General features: G+C 32.9%; 2 protein-coding genes and 1 long non-coding RNA gene across 4 annotated transcripts in view; 1 reads left to right on the top strand and 2 right to left on the bottom strand.

Annotated features, from left to right (window-relative positions):
* The window catches only part of LOC126739009 (uncharacterized), a 156,628-nt gene that overhangs the window by 52,463 nt on the left and 82,083 nt on the right, over positions 1-22,082 (top strand). The gene's annotated exons all lie outside the window — the stretch shown is intronic.
* Positions 1-22,082, bottom strand: part of LOC126739006 (CCR4-NOT transcription complex subunit 6-like) — a 110,417-nt gene that overhangs the window by 69,568 nt on the left and 18,767 nt on the right. The window lies entirely within an intron of this gene.
* On the bottom strand, positions 5,395-6,777 carry LOC126739008 (uncharacterized). The gene has a single exon (XM_050444533.1). It carries the CDS (start codon positions 6,585-6,587, stop codon positions 5,604-5,606), a length of 984 nt encoding a protein of 327 aa, XP_050300490.1. The 5' UTR covers positions 6,588-6,777; the 3' UTR covers positions 5,395-5,603.

The raw sequence follows: 22,082 nt of genomic DNA, 5'->3' as shown, positions 1-22,082 counted from the left end.
ATCAAAACTTACTAACCAAAAACTGCCAGATAAACGCAGCAAGGGTCTGCTTACAAGAACTATATCTGAACTATATATTTTCTACGACAACCATTCTACGATAATAGGAGAATAATAATTTGAAAGTACTATTCCATAGTTTTGGTGTGCAATTAAACATTTCGTTTGTATGTTGGCCTATGCTTTAATTTGTCACAACTAATAATTACTAACAGTTTGAATTATTTGAAGCAGGACGTAAACACATTACGTTTGTTGGTTTGTTTTTTTTTGTACAAGAGCTCAGTTCAATCTCGTCTCAAAGTTCTGATGATTGAAACTCTTTGCCGAAACTGAACCACAGCCTCTTTTAATAAGAATTTAAGTTTAAGTTAATATTTAAGTTTTTGACATCCTAAAGAAAATGTGCAAATGTACCATCTCGCAATGTGCGTGTCCCATTGCGTTTTCTCCTTTATTTTATTTGCTTTTTTTGCAGTAGTACAATAAAAACGTTTGAGTAAAATCTGAAATGTTAAGATGTATTGAAAGTGAAGAGGTGCTGCTTACTATCACATTTCAAACTTTACTAAGTGTAGCAGGGTGCTAGGTTATTTGGTCAATTTACAATGCTAATCTTTCATTTGTTGCGCAAAAGACCTATAGGTTTTATATTTCCACGAAAGCTTGAAGATTTTACTTATCTTCAAGTAAAATTTTCTTTCAAGTAAAGTCTCTTCTTCAACAATCTTTCTTCTTATAAAGGCTCTGGGGTAACTGGTGAGCTCTAAAAGCGATGCTCTTTATAATGAAATAAGTAGATGCAGTATTCAATGAAATTCAGAGAAATTCAACCATTAGTATAGAAATGATGGCCATAAATTCAAATATTGTAAATAACTCAATGAAACATAATTCATAGTATTTAGGAAATCAGATGTCTTTTGGTGGAAAAAAGGAATTTTGATGCATCTTCACTTGAATAAGGAGGGGAGCGATTTCTGAAACAAATTTTCTGATGAAGGGCTGCTAAAAAAAATAGAACACCATTTGTATGATAATTTATGATTGCAGAAAAATAATGTAAATATTGGAGAACAATATTTGTGACAGAAAGTAAAAATGAAGTACGTGAAAGAAGCAACAAAAAAAAGAAGAAATCTTTTCTAAAACCAAAAAATTAATATTTTTAAAGGTCTCAATAAAAAAAAGACAGACAAAAAACAGATTCCTGAATTACTCCACTTAAAAACGAAAATATACAAGGAGACTTAGCAAACAAGTGCTTCGAATCATAAACAATTTAATCCAGCGGAAAAAAAACCTAGAAATTGCAAAATAGCATAAGTACTAACATAAAGGGCATCAATAATATCGCTAAATCCTTGCAATAAGAGATTTAAATTAAAAAATTTAAATCTCTTATAAATTAATAGATAAAAAATTTAGTCATATAAATACTGTTAATAGTCATATAAAGTTGTTTAAATACTGTAAAAAGGCAACCAAAAGTTTTTTAATACCTAGCGAGATATTATTAAAGTATGGGCGACTATGCGTCTTAAAAAAATAATTTTTTAATCCAAGAAAACCTTGATAAATAAAACTAGTAAATAACATAAAATATACTGACAATGTAACAATTATGGTAATTTTATCAAAAATGATGATGGTGTGAAAATATTTGGGATCAACATAACAGCGTTGCGTATTGTTGAAGGTAATTAATTTAAATGTAAATTCTATAATTAATGCTATAGGCTTTTTCAGACTCTTTAAAAGAATTATTAAAATGCATTTTAAACGATATTTTTCATTTAATTAAAGTAACTAATGCCTTTTCCAATAAATGCAGTTATAAGATAGTATTTACAATATATATATTTTTTAATATTTAAACAGTGACGTTCTACGTAATACGTAATAAAATAGGAGCCTATTATGATGAATTTACTAACATATTATAAATTCGTCACAAAAATATATATTTTACTTAAAACCTATTTGTTGATATATGCGTGAAATATATTATTTTTTTTAAGTGAATATTTTGATTTTTTGTGTAATGTGGTAATTTTTTATTCAATTACTTAAATTATTATTAATTTAACTATACAACATATTAATTGAAGCAAGTTATTCTATTAATTTTTCGAGGAAAAAATATGTCATGTGTATGTCATGTTTATCTTGAGTAATACCAAAATAAAAAAACTATATTTATTTACGACAAAAAACTGAATCATCCCGGTCTCAAAAGAGCTTATTTGATATTATACTTATATTCTGGTAAAAGGAAACCACACTTCTCAAGCAATACCTCTTCATTTGGACTTCCAGGATCAATACTTTAAATAATATGCAGTTCTGTGCCAACTATATACCAACTGCCACGAATAACAATCTATATGCTTTCGATACTCATACCAAGTGTATCGACAATTCGATCTGCTGCATCTTGGCACTCGACGCAAAGCTCGATTTTTTTTGTTTCCTTTTAAATTTTGTTTAAAAAAATATATTCTATAATATTAAAATTTCTGTAATGAACCTAAAAAATAATAACTAAATTAATTAACCACAGCAATACGCGCCGCTTTTATGTGAATCCAAAAAGTCTTTTACAAAACTTGTAGTTCCTGAGAACATTTAGTATGTAAAAAAACGTCAAACCCAAATGTCAAAGACCGAAAGAGGTCACATTATCTGACTCATACATTTTCAATGTAATGAATTCCATTTGGAAGCAAATGGAAGAGCATAGTAAAATATTTCAAAGAAATTATGAGTCCGAAACATGTCTAAATGAACCTGATTATGTTCAAGTGGAGAGAGACTGTAGGATTTTCATTTTACCTTAATCTACGACTCCATTGCAAGTATGGACTATTTCTTCTCTATTATGAGTTTTAATGAAGATAAAATTAAAAATATACACTAAAAAAAATTAATTTACAAACAAAAATATAAACAAAAGTTAGATCATGATTAATTAAAGTCAGTCTTTTTGCCATTATTTTATATAAATCAAAAGGCACCAAATGAACTTGCTATGCTGATGCGCCTGGAAAATAAGTAAATCTAAGTATTGCGTACCTTTTATCCGAAGTATTACGTCACTACTGTAAAAATGCGTAACTGACTTTTTCAATTAACGTTAAAAAAAAAGTAATTTAATTAATTTTTAAGTCGGTTTATAACCGACAAAAACTGCTTGTTTGTTTATTAGCCACCAGTAATTAATGATAGTGGTTACAGCCACCTTATGTTAGAAATTATTCATATATGAAATACTTTATATAACAAGTACCCTTTTCATTTAGGTTTAACTTCCAAACGGACCGTAATGGAACTGAGAATCTTCTAATGAACAGTTGGTATTTCATGCCGATTTAAAATTAATTTATGCCAGAACTGCCAAATATTTTATATTCCTAAGAGCTCTTCAAGAAATATTGATGTATCGGAATCTTTTATTCTACTAAAAGGAGAAAAAATATTTCATTAAACTGCGGGTAAACAAGGACACAGTAAATCAAATCTGTATGCTTGTAATTAGTAAAACTAAATATTGACATCATGTTGTGCATAAAACGTTTTAAATGAAATTATAAAATCATTAATGGACGCAACTAAACCCAAATAAAAATGCAATAATTGTTAAATCAAAAATTTAATAAAACTAACTTAAAAGATACAAAAAAAGAATCATTTGAAGACAATAATTTAAATAAATTAAAAACGACACCGGATCCCACATTCGTTTTCATTTATGACGGGGTCATCCTTTTTTTTAAACAGAAAAAAACAACCCCGTCCCCAAAAACACCTCAGTATACCTTAATCCACAAAAATCCCGTGTTGTCAACTACCAACATCACTGTGTACACTTCGATCACCACTTAACCAAAACTTAATCTCGATGTCCCGATGACCGTTTGGGGACGTGACTATTTCTGTGGACACTTCTAAGTCACCGCTACACGAACTGGAACTATTTGAAGAGGATCTGGAAAAAACCGGATGAAAATGACTGAAGCAGATTGGAAAACTCAAACGATTTAGTTGGAGGCGTCAAAAAGGGAGAGTAATAGCTCCTATCGACATCCCAAATTTGACAATTAGGATCGCAATATCGACATTGACAGGTGCTGGGCAAGTTGCCGTTCACATCCTCAACTTCTTCGACTTCCTCGAACGAGTGGTGCAGCTTTGGCACCTCCGAGCTGTCATCAGAGTAGCTTGGAGGCGGTTCCACATAGAGTAAATATTAATGAGGTGGATGCTGTTGATCATTGTAGCTCCTATTTAACAGTTTTCCGACGGTTTAACCGACTTCAATAATAACGAAGTTAGCAATATTGCCGATTTAACTTTGAAAACCATGTATAGACAGCAGAAGGGATTTTGATATCAATTTTTTTGATGATTTAGAATAAAGCAGCTGGGATATTGCGGAAAATAACAATAAACTCCAAAAAACTATAGGTTTTATATTTAAAAATACATTCCAACTTGCATACCTATCAAGAAAAAACTAAAGAAAAACCCCTCTATGTGCATAATATACACCCAATTTCGAAGCAAGCAAAAAAGCATGTAACCTAGTAGAAGATTTCAAAGAAATTATGATTTTTAATAAAGACAAAATTAAAAATATACTTAATTTTTTAAAGAATCTAATTTACATACACAAACATAAAGAAAATTTTGACCATGGCTAACTAAAGCCAGTCCTTTTCCTATTTTTTTATATAAGACGAAATGCATTAAATAGTCGCGCTGCTGATGCACCTGGAAATATATGTATTACATGGAAAATCAATCTAAATAGTGCGTACCTATTGTATCGAATATTAGGTACGTGACTGCTCGATAAACGCATAATTAATTTTTTTATTGCCATTAAGATGAGTTCATAAACCGAAAATTAATTTCAAAATTGCTTATTAGTTTACTAGCCATCGGTAATTAATGATAGTGATTACAACCACATTATGATCTTATGTTACATATTATTCTAAAATTGAATTGATTGAAATTATGTATATGACAAGTACTCTTTTCATTTAGATCTAACTTCCAAATGGGCGTAATTGAACTGAGAATCTTCTAATGAGCAGTTAGTTTTTAATATGGGTTTGAATTCAGTTTATGCCAGAACTGCAAAATATTCTATATTCCTAAGAGCGCTTCAAGAAATATAACGAAATCTCTTAGATAGAGTAAAATTATAGAAAAATCTTCTAAAGGGATAAAAAATATTTCATTTAACTACCGGTACGCATGGACTCAGTAAAAATAAAATTTATCTGCCTGTAATTCGTAAAACTCAGTATTGACATCATGCTGTGTATCAAACCTCTTAAATGAAATCATAATGGACGCAACTAAACCCAAATAAAAATGCAATAATTTTTAAATCAAAAATTTAATTACACTAACTTAAAAGATACAAAAAAAAAGAATCATTTGAAGACAATAATTTAAATAAATTAAAAACGACACCGAATCCCACATTCGTTTTCATTTATGACGGGGTCATCCTTTTTTTTAAACAGAAAAAAACAACCCCGTCCCCAAAAACACCTCAGTATACCTTAATCCACAAAAATCCCGTGTTGTCAACTACCAACATCACTCTGTACACTTCGATCACCACTTAACCAAAACTTAATCTCGATGTCCCGATGACCGTTTGGGGACGTGACTATTTCTGTGGACACTTCTAAGTCACCGCTACACGAACTGGAACTATTCGAAGAGGATCTGGAAAAAACCGGCTTGTGTGGATTCTCCCAAGATTCTTTCAGGGAAAGTCGGGATAGTTCGTTACTCAATCCATAAGGCAAATCCGGTGATGACTGAAGCAGATTGGAAAACTCAAACGATTTAGTTGGAGGCGTCAAAAAGGGAGAGTAACAGCTCCTATCGACATCCCAAATTTGACAATTAGGATCGCAATATCGACATTGACAGGTGCTGGGCAAGTTGCCGTTCACATCCTCAACTTCTTCGACTTCCTCGAAGGAGTGGTGCAGCTTAGGCACCTCCGAGCTGTCATCAGAGTAGCTTGGAGGCGGTTCTACATAAGGTAAATATTGATGAGATGGGTACTGATGGTCATTGTAGCTCCTGTTTAACGGTTTTCTGTCCTTTTTTCGCCTTTTTCTCGGCTTGAGTATTCTAGGCAAACAAGGCTCAGAATTCTGGGAACCGTAGCTCTCGTCACTAGTCACGCTGGCTGTATCCACTTGGGGGCCTTTTTTGTTTACTTGCAACCTCTTAGAGTTTTCAAAAACTTTTGTTTGTTGCGGCACGTAGCTGTTACGCCCTCGAAAATTATTATTATGGTTCTTCGTGACAATCAGGGGAGCCCCTTGGGTATGCTGGGCCAACTGGGCCAGCTGCTCGTCCCTGACATACCTCTGCACCGGTCTGCGATGGTTATTATTAAAAGAAATCAGTGGGGCCCCGCCGGCCCACGCCTCCTGATAATTCACATATCCGGAGACATTTTTATTGTGGTAATTCCTGTGATGTTTTGTGAACAAACACGCGCCGATATAACGCTCTACTTCTAAGGCGTCACAGGACGCGGGGCTCATGGTAGCAAAGGGCTCGTGATCGGGCCCATGCCGGACCAAAAAACCAAACAACAAACACACAAGTCTTCGCGTAATTAATTATTAATAAGTGAAAACCGTCGCGGCGCAACGAGGTACCATTCAGAACTGACTAAAGTTTATAATATTATAAAGTAAAAGGCGACAGTGTCTGCGTGAAAACGAGGGAATGGGAATGGTAAATCGAGCCCCACTTAGGTCTGATGTTGCTGGTGCTGGAGGAGACTCGACCGCCGCCGTCGATCGTGTGTGCGGATTATTGCATCGACCTACTTTTACGACGTGGTACTGCCGTGATGCTGTAGTCGATGGAGCTTATGGAAGAAGAGTTAGTGTCACCCACGTAAATGGGTCAACGGAGACGGTATTGAGGTACCGATGAGGATCTAAGTAAATATAGGATATTTCGTTAATGAAAAAGAATGCATTGTATAGTCGTACCATAGATCTAAGAAAGTAATTATAAATGCTTATCGCAATAAAGACCTACTGGAAAAAGTGGGAAACTCGGCCACTCCAGGTACAAACCTAGAAGACTACAATAATACCATTTAAATATTTTTAGGCATTAAAATTATACCTATAGTTTTTATTTTATCTTTAAATTATAACGACTATAAGAGATTATTAACTTTCATTTTAATATTATTTCTTTTATTAGTATATAGTTTTTAGAATAATTTTCTTAGAATATTAAGTAGCGGTATAAGTTCAGGTGAAGAATATAATACCTAATTATATATTAATAATTCTTTATAATAGTAATTATACAGTGAGGACGAGCAAGTTGGAACAAATTCATTTAAAATTCAGGAGTGTGTTCGAAAAAAAAACGCTCGGACACGTAAATTTTTATTTTTTGTCGCGATTTTTTTGATGGTGAATTCATGTATGAATTCACCATCAGCAGGGTGGACCAAAAATAAGCTACGACTATCAACTTAATTTTTTTAAATAGAAACACCCGTTTTATTTTATTTTTTAATTTTGTATAAAATTTTAAGTATGTTTTATATACCATGTCCTATACCTAACCTCAATATTTATTAAGAAATTTGCGATTACATTTTTTATAAATAACCATGAATAATGAAATAAATGTTCAAATTGTTGACCATTAACTTCCTGACAGTAACCAAGTCGATATTCAAATTCTTGTAATACTTTACTTATTGTTTGAGGTCGGAATTGTTGTATTTCGGCTCTAATTCTATTTTTTAATTCTTCTAAACTTTCAGATTTGTCAAAATAAACTTTAGATTTTAGATAACCCCATGGATAAAAATCCAATGGCGACCTTGCTGGCCATTCAATAATACCGCCCCCTGCCAATCTGTCTATTTGGGAAAATATTGTTAAGGTAATCTCGTACTGTTCGCGAATAGTGTGGGGGGCGCCATCCTGTTGGAACCATATCGAATCTGCCGGTATAAATGGGTTTTCGCCATTTGAATAAAGTGCAATTAAACTAGGTACTATCTGATTTTGAAGCAACTCTAAATATTTTTCAAAGGTAAGTGCGCCCTCAATAGAATAGGGACCAACACATACGTTTAACTTCTTGGGAAATTTTGTGTGACTTTCCATACTCCAGTGTCGATTCTCTGGTGCCCAATAACGAAAAATCTGCCTATTCACAGACACATTTAAAAAAAAAATTGCCTCCTCGGAAAAAACAATCTTACTTAAAAATTGTGGGTTTACATTACATTTATTCATCATTATTTCGCAAAACTTTATTCTGCGGATGTAATCATTTTCAATAAGCTTCTGAATTAAATGAATTTTGTGTGGATACTATGCAAATAATTTAGAACACATGATTTACTAACCGACTGACCTGCAGCAACTTGTCGAGTTGATTTATGTTGATTTTCTTGTAAATCGAGCAAAATATCTAATTGCCTGTTTTCTGGAAGCGTGGGACGGTCCAGGTCCAATTTCATGGCATAACAGACAAAGGCCAACTGCTTTCTTAGCGTCGCAATATGGAAATTAAACTTTAAGGCAGAATCAATATAAATGCCTAATAATTTGGTGCAGACTTTATTTGCGATTTGCTCTCCATTTAATCAAGGACCTGCAATATCCCCTTGAAACATAATTGAATTTGCCTTGCTGATGTTCAATGTAACCTTGTTTGCATTACACCATCTTTTAATATTGCTTATATCCTTCTGAACTGTTTCTGTCAACGTAGTGTGATTTGTTCCTAGCCACAATATTGTATCATCAGCAAACAATGTAATGAATCCATTCATGCTGATGAATGCTAAGTCATTTATGTAAGCAAGAAACAATAAAACACCAGTAACTGACCCCTGTGGAACCGCAGAATCAATCCTGCACACAGATGACATCTCGTGTCGCCCACCAACTACTTCTAATTAGATTTGGTTCAATCCATTCAAGAGCATATCCTCTAAATGAATAACAAAAAAAGGTCCAGCAGCAGTATTCGGCGATCCACACAGTCAAATGCTTTAGAAAAATCGCAAAACACTGATGCAGTCATCTGTCCCTCATTTAGACCCAAGTATAGTCTGTCCAAAAGATTAAAAATGGCATCACTAGTACTGCTCTTATACCTAAAGCAAACATAATAAATAAATTTTCGACAATCTTTGAGAGTGTTGGCAACATTGAGATGGGTCGGAGTAGAGTTTAGAGTTTTTTAATTTTTCCTAAAATACTCTTAAACTCTTGAACATCTGTATGATATAGACAAAAGTATTTATTTACATCTTGTCCCAATTTTTCCACAATTGTACAATAATAATTATTAAGAGAATGTGATTTTGATAAACATTCTTTTTATTACAGCTTCCCCTTAAGTCGTTAACTATTTGCCAAATTTCTTTTGATATCTTCTCCAATTTTCTAGAATGTGGTTTTTCAAAATATAATACAGTAAAGGAAGCAGCAGAGTTGACAAACGGAATGGGAAATCATTAGTCAACCAGTAATAAAGAAGAGGAAAGATTCCGTCCGATGTCAATATTATAAGGAGAAAAATGTATGCTATGTACAGCCAACTCAGGAATAGATTGTGGTCGTGAGACCCTCAGAAAACGTATGCTTAAAAATGGTTTCAAAATTAATAAACGGCGAGTCATTATGGAACATGGAGTGGTATGACACTCATGAAGTTCCAGATAAACATTGGGTAGATTCATCGGGCAAGTGCACAACCAAAGCTCCATCGAATAAAGGTAGGCGAATTACTATAATTCATGTTGGAACAAACAAGGGATTTATGCACAAATGCTTTAAGCATTGTCAGACAAAATTTATTTAAAAATAAATTATTACCCAATATTCCTCCAAATAGTGTCATAGTAATGGATAACGCGAGTTATCACAGTCAAACTTTTAATGACGTGTACCAATGACACCAACGGTAGCATCCAGAATTATATGATGAGGAATGATATTTGCTTTGAAAAAAATTATTCAAAAAAGCAATATTATTGTCATAACTTGGCGGCAGAAATGGGTCATACGGTATTGAGATCATTATAGGAATAATGTTTTACCAACTTTAAATTCTTCTGTTACAGTATTAATTTAATCCGAATTGAAAAATCGTCCCTAAATATCGATTTAATACCCAGAGAGCGTAATAATTATCAACTTGGATGACGACACTGAGAGTGAAACTGAATTATAGTATATTTCTTCCAAAATGCAGTTAATAGTAAGTGTGTCTAAACAGATGTTAGACACACGTTAATGTCTGGGGTAATTTTTTAAATTTATTATTAGACATTATTAAATTATGTTTTAATTACGTTAACGCTAAAATTATTAAATTTATCCACACACGTCTTTTTAGGTTAATATTATTTTTATTAAACTTTTGCATATGTAGTCGGTACAATCATGGCTGAATAAGTTGTTTAAATAATGGTCTTTACAAAAAATTCATTTTATTAACACGTTTTGTTTATGAGATGTTCAAAGTGTTCTCCATTGTTCTCTAAACAAAAATGAAGTCTATATTCAAATTCTTCCCGAACATCTTAAAATACCAATTCTGAAAGAACCGTTTTTATATGCCCCTATAAAAAAAATCATATAAAAAAACAAACGGCGTTAAGTCTGGTGACCTAGCAGGCCATTCTTTCGGTCCTCTTCTACCAAAGGCTCGAGAGGAAGGTTCTAAGGGGTAACGACCTCTACCATCTTCTATTTTATGGAACTTTTTATGTTTTCTGATAGTAATATTCTAACCTAAGTTTGAATTTTTTGTTAGTGTCATGCTTGAAATTAGTATATAAGTATATTTAGATGTCCTAAATAATGCTCTAAATTGAATAAAACACCTGGAGCAGTGGTGCTATGCTATATAAACCTTGGGAGACTTTGTGTTATCCTTTTTTTTTCAAAAATACTGTCAGTTTGTTAACAGTAAAATTAGCTAAGATTTCTTAAAAATCTTTTCAAAAAATTAGAATCTTGGGGAAGGACAAAGTTGGGGACATTAAATTAATAATTATTTTAACGGCTATTAAACTCTATTGGTAATTAAAAACAAATATCTTTCACAGGAAAAATAATAAGCACATAATTAATAGGTACATTCAATTGCTTGGCTCTTGCTTTGTATTCAACATTAATTTATCGTTTTACTTTCTTTTCTCTTGCTTGCATTCACCTCGGGACTCGTCGAAAATTTCACTTTGCATGTATATGCGATGAATGATAAAATCATTATTTTTAAGCTACTTTCACTTCTCAAGACAATTACTGAGAGACGAAATTAAGAATCACTAATAGTTAGTGGGAGGTTAAGTTTATTATACTTTCACTCCTTAACTTACAAAAATATATATTTAATTTGAAATTAGGTGAAAAAGTATAATTCCTAGGAATATATGAATGCATAACTGGCTTCATAAGCAATCTCTCATCAACTGTCAATTACTTGAGGAAGATTAAGCGAATAGATAACCTCACCGGTGATAATAAATTGCAATAAAATCTTTTGCAAACAAGCCAATCGTGTACACTTTCTAATATATTCACGTGTGATACTTTATAGTCTCGTCTTCGAGGTACTTGCGGCAATATACTTACAAATTTAAAATGCATTTCGCATTGAATAAGACAATGTAGCAGTGTCGAAATGTTTTTATTAAATGAGAATATCCTCTATTAAATATATTTTTTTTTTGTATAATTCTACGAAGAACAAAAGGCTCGTTTTGACGACGGCGAAGTGCGATAAGAGATCTCGCGTGCACAGTAAATGATGTCGCAACAGGTCGTTTTTATTCATTTCAATGGTGTGAACCTTTATTCTTAGTCGGGTTGCTGCTTAATGGGATTAAACTTGTTAATTTAAATTGGATCTCGGTAACCTCAAAGTAGTAAAATATTTTTGATATAGGAATAGTATGAGCAGATACATCAAAACATAAGGTGAACTGTTATTTTTTTTTTTTAAATATTCATTTATTCATCAAATTCTATTTTGTTCCCTTCCCGGGGATATAATACACTTGTGCCAACGCTTTTTCCAATCCTCAAAGTATTACCAAAAATCACTTTTTGCGATCTTATTCAGCTCGTCCTTCGATGCCGTCTTTATCTCATCAATCGTTGTAAAACGCCGTCCTCTCATGGTCCATGGTCTCATGGTGTCTCAGTTTCGAGAACAAGAAGAAGTCACAGGGGGAAATGGTGCCTGCGGCATCATTAGTGTATTGGTTTTAGCAAAAAATTTAAAAGATTGCTTCGCGCAAATTGCGCATAACTCGCAGGTAATATTCTTTATTGACCCTTTTACCTTGTGGCAAGAACTCATGACGCACCACGTCCCTGCAATCGAAAAAAACTGTAAGCAAAACCTTCACATTTGATCGAATTTATTCCTCCACTGAGACGATTGATTCTTAGGTTCGACGTCATAACCGTATACCCCCGTTATGACTCTTTTGAGTAACTCTGGATCGTCGTTGATGTCATTCAATAATTCTTGAGCGATGCTCATGCCACAGTTCTTTTGATCCAAATTGAGCAATTTCGGAACAAACTTCGCTGACACACGTCTCATGCCCAACACACCCATGAAAATTGCTTGACACGAACCAAACGAGATGCCGATATTATCAGCAATTTCTCTAATGGTAATTGGACGATTCCCCAACACTATTCTCTCTACTCCTTCAACGTTTTCATCAGTTGTTGACGTGCTGGGACGTCCAGAGCGAGGTTCGTCATTGGTGTTTTCTCGGCCTTCTTAAAAGAGTTCATACCACTTGCAAACAATTGTTTAGCTTAAAGTAGACTCACCGTATGCTACTTTTAACATTTGAAGTGTTTTGGAACACTTGATTCCATTTTTCACACGAAATTTAATTCAAACTCTTTGGGTTTTGCGACTGCAGAAATTTCGGACATATGCTCGAGACAAGTGTACTAACATAACCAAATGAAATCATCGAAGATCGAACGGGTGTAGCCCGCTAAATTTGAAAATTCACCTTACTTTTAGATTACACGTTATATGATAGTTATGTTAGTTATGATAGTTAGATTATATGATAGTTAATAGTAATAAGTATTACCGCTAATAAAAAATAAATTTCATAAGGCGGAAAACCAACTATTCTAATATTAGTATCAAAGTTAATGGGATTTGTATTGATGGATCCTAGATTTAGAGGGATGTATGAATCCTAGGTTTGACAGTGTTTCTTCTTTTCTCCTACGTGATTGTACTTTTGCTTTTGCTAAACTATATGTATATACTTTTCAATTTGTCACTACGTACAAGCACTTTTTCCAACGAAATAACCAAAAATTCGTCCTGTCTTTAAGTCAGAAGACAGAAATATAGTGGAGAACTATCGCTCAATCTCCATTTTGTCCAAACTTTCCAAAGTCATTGAGACCTGCATTTATAGAAACCTGTTTCAACAAATTAAACATCGTATTTGACCTAATCAGCATGGTTTTTTTCAGTGTAGATCAACATTCACTAATTTATCATCATTTCTGCGAAACGCATATATGAGGCTATAAATTGCAAATACCAACTTGATGTAATCCAGACAGATTTTGCCAAGGCCTCCAATAGATTGGACCGCAATTTGTGGAATTCAATGGATTTAGATCATTTAACTACATTGCCTCAAGTAGTGCCCTCCAGGGGAACAACCTTACTCCATTTTTGTTTTTGATTTTTATCAATGACGTTTCTAAGAGTATCGGCAGTGTTTCTACTGTTGGCAGATGACATGAAGGTTTTTCGTCTTATGAAGAGAGTCGTCATGACTGCAAGCAGATGCAAGCTGACCTTGATAGGATTTACGAATGGTGTGAAGTTAAGAGACTACCACTTAATCTTCAGAAATGTATGTCAATTACCTTGCTCAAAGATGAGATAGACTTTGGTTACATAATAAATGATACCACACTTTCAAATTGTGACTCTGTTCATGACCTGGGGGTCTGTGTTGATAGAAAGTTCACCTTCAATACTCATATAGATACCATCATAAGATCTTCTAAGACCTAGTAAAATCATGCCTACTGTATGCTTCTCTATTAGGGTTTCCTAATTATGCAGTGGATATTCACAGGCTCAAATCAGTGCAACGAAAATTCTACAAATATATTAGTTTTAGATTGGATGGTGCATAGCCTGATAGGGGCTTCAGTCAGCAGTTATTGCTTTCAAGATTTGATGCACTGTCTCTTCGGCAATCTGCTGTTTATGAGAGTTTGGTGTTTTTATGTAAAATATGCAACAATCAAATTCTATTAAAGCTTATCAGCTTTAAACTTTGTTGTTCCATACATCGATACAAGAAGACAGTGTAATTTGGCCAAGAAAGAGCCTATACATAGAGCATGCAACTGGTTCAATGATGTTCAGTTAAGGATTGATGTTGATCTGTTTGTCATAACCTTGAGTAATTTCAAATAGAATTAGATTGTTAGCTGTTTAAGAATTTAATGTATTACATACTATTAGTTTTAGATTGCACTAGTTAGTGAGTTTGATATTGTTATTTATTACATTACCGAATTCATTGTATTATCTGTGGATATTTCAATAATTGTCTTATTATTACGGTTTGTTTCCTCTTGGACAATAGAACCTTGATTATGATTGCTTGAAATACAACACTGATGTATTTATATTAGTGAGTGCATATCGAATCAAAACCAGCTGAGAAAAGCATGCTGAACTATTCATCCTTATAACATCAGAAGAACTATGTCCCGATCTCATCTTGTGAAATTTTTTTATACTCATTAGCACCTGGTCGCCAACGTCTGTTGAATATCTGTATTTGAAACTTTTAATTAATCCCTACAGTCCCAACTTAACAATAATCAATGACCGTATAATAACACAGTACAAGTTTAGCAATAAAAAGTTTATATGGTTCCACCTTGGGATTACGAGTACTAGGATCAATTATATATAAATAATCATTAAGGTGTGAAAAAACTAGTTTGCAATGGATACCGCATAATTTTACAAAAACCCAAAAAGATGCTCTTATCAATTGTTCCAAATAAATGCTCAAGAAATACAATTACGGTACATTAAAAACTGTGTATAGTATACAAGTATAATACTACTACAAAGGTGATGAATATTGGATCTACGCGCATAAACCTGGAAAGGCAGGTCTTTATTTTTTGTCTTCCAATAGATCGTACACAAGCATTTTGTTTGCTAGAAGTACTTGGTAAGATATGAAAAAAAAAGCGACAAAAAAGGATTGTTCTGTTTTTCCGTACAGCCCTAGTTTAGCACCAAGTGACTTCTTTATTTACAGCGCGTTAAATCATAATTTTGCAAGAGTAACCTTTTTTTTTTTTTTTAATTAAATAAAGAATCTAACAGTTCACCTCGCAGATTTGAGACAAAAAACGACCACGTCCCTCCGTATGTTACGCCACTGGCAATTTTTTTAAAAATTGGCTTCATGAGTAATTGACAATTCACTACAATAATCTGCATGCGAAATTTAATTACAATTGAACTGGTAGTTTAAAAGTTATGATAAATAAACAAATAATTATTCTTAACTTTAACACCCTGTTTCTTTGTTATTAAACATTTCTGAGAAAAATTTTATAATGAAAGACTATTTCTCTTTCAATTCTCTATCACGTATTAAAGTTAATGACGTTTGAACTGGACCACCCTGTATAATTGTTCAGATCTCCTCAGTCAATTACCTTTTTCAGTAAACAGTTAACTGTAGGAACACAAATGTTTGCTACCTTGCACAAACTTATTCAAAAACTCACCAATTTATAGCATGTGCTATTACTTTGTATGCTTCAAGCATTAATATTGACCCAGAGTATTGTAAATTTAGTCTTAGGCAGTACCTACAATTGGCACATATCTGCTGTTTATTGTAAGTGATTCTCCTTATATGCTCGTATAGTTTTCCATGCTTTGTCAACTTTGTGGATATAGAAGACAAAACGAAACATTTTGATTTAGGATTTCGAGAACGAATATTTATAAGAACTCAGGCATCTTCAAGATGTGCCATTAATTTAATATTTATGCTTCTATCTTGGACATATACCATGAGATGTTTTTATCTAAATCGGGCAGATCATATAAGATAAAAATCAAAAATAGTATTGTTTCTCAACAAAGAATGCTTAAAACCCATTCTAGATATACGAGTATAAGGCTAATTCTATGAACAGTCAGTGGAATTTCAAGCAGAAATCAATTAATTTCAACAAAAAATCGATGTCGGTAGCCCTATTGCTATAAATATTTTATGAATGAATTCAATTGAACAACTACTTATTCGATCCGCTGATCACAATAGTATCAAAGGTACTCTTTATATTTAACCATTTCAGTAGATCCCAATAAAGAGATAACTCAGTAAGTACCTATCCAAGCCCCCCAATGTATTTCTTATCTACTAGACTTTTTTCCCCGGTGAACTTTAACTTCATATCTTCCAATCGAAGAGGAGTAAGATAAGGGGTTCGAATAGTACCATAGCCGCGGAAAATACATATATATTCGTAGGCCGAGAGGCATATAGATAAAAAAAAAGAACCCCGGGTTCGCTTTCACAGTTTTATCGATGGTTATCTTTTAATTCTTGAGCACCGCGAACCCATATTACGACCAGCGCTATCTTATTCTTGGCTCTCGTAGGTTGAAATTAGTAACGCGCTATCTGTTTTTTTTAACTTCTTTTCTTTTAAATAGATACAAACGAACGGAAGGGAATAACAATAAAGTGCGAAGCGTGGAGTTAAAACGATGGAAATTGAGATAGGAAATAGTGGAATTCAATCAGGATAAGAAATCTTTAAGAACACATGTGTTGGTATGGTTAAGGATATTAAAAAGTTTTTTTTTCTAATAGGCGGTCAATACAGCATTCTGGATACTATATTGTGTAATTTACACAGTTTAAGTCGAAAATACTTCTAAAAAAACTGACAGCAATTCATTGAAACAATGACAAATACAACTTAACACAGGCTGAATCAAGAAATATGTTTATCAAGTTCTAGTTATGGTTTTAAAATTACAATATTTTTATCTTTATAGTCCACAGTACGGGATACTTTTTAGTGAGCGTTGAATACATACTTGAAAGTTTGTGTGAGGGTTTCTGTTTTAACACTTGCCAGTTTTAACACTGCTGCTTTTCCGACCCGGAAATTTTGGAACATGTCGAATACATGAGTAGTGGTTTGTCGCTGAATACAAACTTCATTTTAACATAATATTTAATAGCTAATGCTATAAGAAATTCGGACCCAATTTTGGCCTACAACAATTGAGCTGCGATTAGCTGATCTAACACCCCAAAGTTGCAAGTTATGTGACTAATTGAAATCAATAAATTCATAGTCCAAATTTGCAGAATCGTCTTCTATTTATTTATCTTTCTTTGTTATTATTAAATGTTGAATAAATTTTAAATTTGTATAATGGGAAGGTTGTTGGTACTTCCCGGGTTTTCTACCCATTAATTAGGAGTAGTTCTAATAAACATGTACTCTTGTAATATATTATATTGTATTTATATGTTGAGGAAATAAAGATTTATAAAAAAGAAAGTGGCATAATAAAGAAGGAAGGAATTCTTTTTAGAAGGCGCCCGATTGTCCCTTCAGGACTTTGGGTGGGAGGTACGGGTTCCTCTTTTATTTTTTTTCTATTTATTTATATTATCACGTGGTAATAGTGTCCTACAAAATCTTTGCTGCGTGTTTGCAGTCCGACAGCTACATTTTGCAGATTATGTGAGATTATGTAAGACATGTCGGACACGGATACCACGTGATATATTACAATTAATAATGATATAACATTTTATTGTCTGACAAGAATAATGCAAAAAAAATAATAATTTTGTAGGTATATAGGGTGTTATTTAAAGGTATGTCATAATTTAAAAGGACATTCCTGGACCGATTTTAAGTCAAAAAGTTCATATAAACATGGGTCCTAAAATGATTAGTTTTTAAGATACAAAGTTTTATTTTTTTTTTCGTTTTTAATAAATTTTTGAAATACGGTTTAAAATATTGAACTGAATTTTGGCACAGGATATTATGGCTTAAAAACACATTTTTTAGATGTTCACCCACTTTTTTTTAGCAACCAGTGGCGTAGCTATGATGAATTTTTAATACAATTTTACAAAAAAAATACTACGCCATTGACTTACGAAAAAAATTATGATTTTATCTTAATTATCAATCAATTATAAACAAAAAATTCCTCCATGACTTTTGCTGTAAATCTTACCGTTTGGGTGTAATCGTTAATTAAAAAAACGTCTTTTATGCATAAAATGCATCTTTAAAAATTATGGAAATAAATCAAGTTAGCTTTGCTCGTTGCCAGCAACTGTTTTTTTGTTGTTGTAAACATTATGACACTGACATTAATGATTATTTTTGATTGTGTTAAGTTTGATTTTATTTTCAGTTTTTATTGGGTACATTTTTCAAATATTTATTTTCAAGCTATTTTTTACAAACTGGTGAACAAAAAGCAACAACAATTAAATACAATACATACATACATAATTTACAACAAATGTTGGAAATGACCACCTCTTGCCTCTATGCAGGCTTCTGCTCCTCTTCTCATAGAATCACGAACTCTTTCGAAAATTCCAGGCGTGTTTCGTATAGTTTCACATCCGTCAATAATTCTATTTCTTATAGTTCTTCTAATGTCACAATTTGTGTCTGATAAATCAATGTTTTTAGGTGTCCCCACAAAAAAAAATCTAGGCTATTTAAGTCAGGTGATCTAGGTGGCGAAAACTGTGGTCGTCCACGGCCTATCCATTTATTTCGGTAGACTCTATTTAAATGCTCACGAGCCAATATGCTAAAGTGGGCTGGAGCACCATCATGCATAAACCAAAGTTGTTGCTGTAACTGAAGAGGAACATCTTCGAGAAGCAAAGGCAAATCATTTTGGAGAAAATTACAATAATTCTGTTCGTTAAGGCGTCCTGGTAAAAAAGATGGTCCAATTAAATGATCGGATACGATACCGATCCAAACGTTTATTGAAAATTGTTCCTGAAAATGTGTCTCTGTAATCGCATGAGGGTTTTCTTGAGCCCAGTAATGAATGTTATGGAAATTGATAATTGCATTTCTGGAGAAATTAGCTTCGTCCGTAAACAAGATGTTCGCACCAAATTGAGGATTTTGTGTTACTTTTTGGAGATACAATCTACAAAATTGCGTACGGGGTTCATAATCTCGATGAAGCAATGCCTGAACCCTTTGTATGTAAAAAGGATATAACAAAGAATCGTACTATTTTTAATTAACTTTTAAATTTTAATTTATTTATTGTAGCAGATGTTCAATACCATACCAATTTTTCGTGTACTTGTGGTCGGATCCTCTTCGACTGCATATAGGACAGCCTCTTCAACTGCCGGTGTCCTAACGGTACGGGGCCTTCCCTCGGCAGAATTAGCCTTAAAACTCCCAGATTCAGCCAGACGACGATGAATGTTTATAAATATTCTTCTATCTGGGACAGCGCGATTAGGATACCTTTCTTGATACAAACGCCGCGCTTCCATAGCATTACCATTGGCAAGTCCATAAAGGAAATGCATTTGCGTCATTTCCAAAATAGAATAATCTACCATTTTTTAACTAGTACAATTCACGTTTTAAGATTCAAAAGGTACTAAAAACAAACTGTCAAGAATAATCACTAACGCAAGTGTCATAATGTTTAAAATAACAAAAAACTATTTCTGGCAACGAGCAAAGCTAACTTGATATAATTTTTAAAGATGCATTTTATGCATAAAAGACGTTTTTTTAATTAACGATTACACCCAAACGGTAAGATTTACGGCAAAAGTCATGGAGGAATTTTTTGCTTATAATTAATTGATAATTAAGATAAAATCATAATTTTTTTCGTAAGTCAATGGCATAGTATTTTTTTTGTAAAATTGTATTAAAAAATTCATCATAGCTACGCCACTGGTTGCTAAAAAAAAGTAGGTGAACATCTAAAAAATGTGTTTTTATGCCATAATATCCTGTGCCAAAATTCAGTTCAATATTTTAAACCGTATTTGAAAAATTTATTAAAAACGAAAAAAAAATAAAACTTTGAATCTTAAAAACTAATAATTTTAGGACCCATGTTTATATGAACTTTTCGACTTAAAATCGGTCCAAGAATGTCCCTTTTAAATTATGACATACCTTTAAGTAACACCCTGTATAGCATTAAAATATTAGTTTTAAAAAATAATGAAAAAACATTTAAATTGTACGTAAAGTTTGTTAATACATGATATTTTGTGACAGTTAAAGTTTAATTTTTATTGTAAAATGATAAAAATGGATGAAAACATGGCAAAAATGGGTGATAAATTCCATATTTATGGAAAACTAAAAACTTCACTTTTAACAAAAATATGTTTTATTAATTTGTACAAAAAAATTTATATTGTAAGTAAAAATAGCCATACTAAACTTGTAATAAAAATCATTTTTAGCATTTCCTATTTTTTTCTAGATTTCTTTGTGTCTGATATTCCATTATTACGCTATAAGATATATACGTGTATGAAAAGAATATTGTATGCTACACAGTGGCATATATACTATCGGACAAAAGTAGAGCAACAAATTTCAATTTTATTCAGGTTTGAATAAAAAAAATGATTGGGTGTGTGATTTTTCGCTAAGCTTAATGTCACACTATCCTTACACTGAAAGTAATATTTCAGTACATTTTGGTGTACTTACTTTTAATCATTTTAAGAACGGTAAATATTAATGATTATAAAAATTGATAAGAATGGGGGCGACAAAAGTAGAGCAACAAATTGTATTTAACAGTATTTTATTTTACTTTAGTTCAACAAAAAATATTGATTTAACACATTTAACAACAAAAACAATTGAAAGTAATACATTAGTAATTGATAGAATATCCAATATTATTAATTACTTACTGACAACGGCGCGGCATTGAAGCAATCAACTTCTGAATGACATTTTCGGGAAGACTTGTCCAAACTTCACTAATTTTATTTTTTAAGGATTGTTTATTTGGAAACATTTGGGTACGAATACGACGTTCTACTTCTTCCCAGAGATTCTCAATGGGGTTAAGATCTGGGGATTATGCTGGCCACTGTAAATCACGAACATTATTTTCCCAAAACCACTGTTGAATAACTTGTGAAGAATGTTTTGGATCGTTTTCCTGTTGAAAAATAAAACGCAATGGCATTTCCCATTCTGCATAAGCATAACATTCTGCATGATATCCCTATAAACAAATCGGTCCATCGTATCATTCATAAAGTGCATAGGGCCTACCCCATTCCATGTAAAACAACCCCATAAAAATACACTACCTTTAACATGCTTAATTGTAGGTGTTACGTATTTAGGATTAAACCTTGTATTGATTGGTCGCCTCACACGCCTCATTCCATGAGAATTGAATATTTTGTAGCGCGTTTCATCACTTTCCAGTCATTGACGGTCCAGTTTAAATGTCGGCGTGCAAATGCCAACCTGGCTGCTCTATTTCTTATTGAAACTAACGTCTTTTTAGCTGGACGTCTACTAAATAACTTTGCGTCTACAAACCTTCTTTGTACTGTTCGTATACCAACCGGCATTTCGGCAATAAGTCGAGGTGCGGACTTCCAAGGATCATTTTGGGAAATTCTTTTGATGCGTCTGTCAGTCATTACCGATGTTTTCCTTGGCCTTTCGATTTTGGCAACTTCTCTAAATGTCCCCTCTCATTATACGATGATATTATTTTGGACACAGTATACCGGGGTAACTGTCAAACTGTCTTGAAATATCGGCTTGCTTGTTACCTTCCATGAATCCATTCACAACTCTTTGCTTCAAGTCTTTTGAAATTGGAATTCCTCTCGGCATGATTAATCTTACACAGAAATGTTCAAAAAAATTTTTTTACTT

The sequence above is a fragment of the Anthonomus grandis genome, chromosome 7 (genome assembly GCF_022605725.1).
Source record: "Anthonomus grandis grandis chromosome 7, icAntGran1.3, whole genome shotgun sequence".
Taxonomy (NCBI): domain Eukaryota; kingdom Metazoa; phylum Arthropoda; class Insecta; order Coleoptera; family Curculionidae; genus Anthonomus; species Anthonomus grandis.
The sequence above is the reverse complement of the archived record's forward strand: the minus strand, read 5'-3'. Positions and strand labels throughout refer to the sequence as shown.

Coding starts and splice junctions, on each gene's coding strand:
- LOC126739008 (XM_050444533.1), bottom strand. CDS start 6,587: ATGAGCCCCGCGTCCTGTGACGCCTTAGAAGTAGAGCGTTATATCGGC.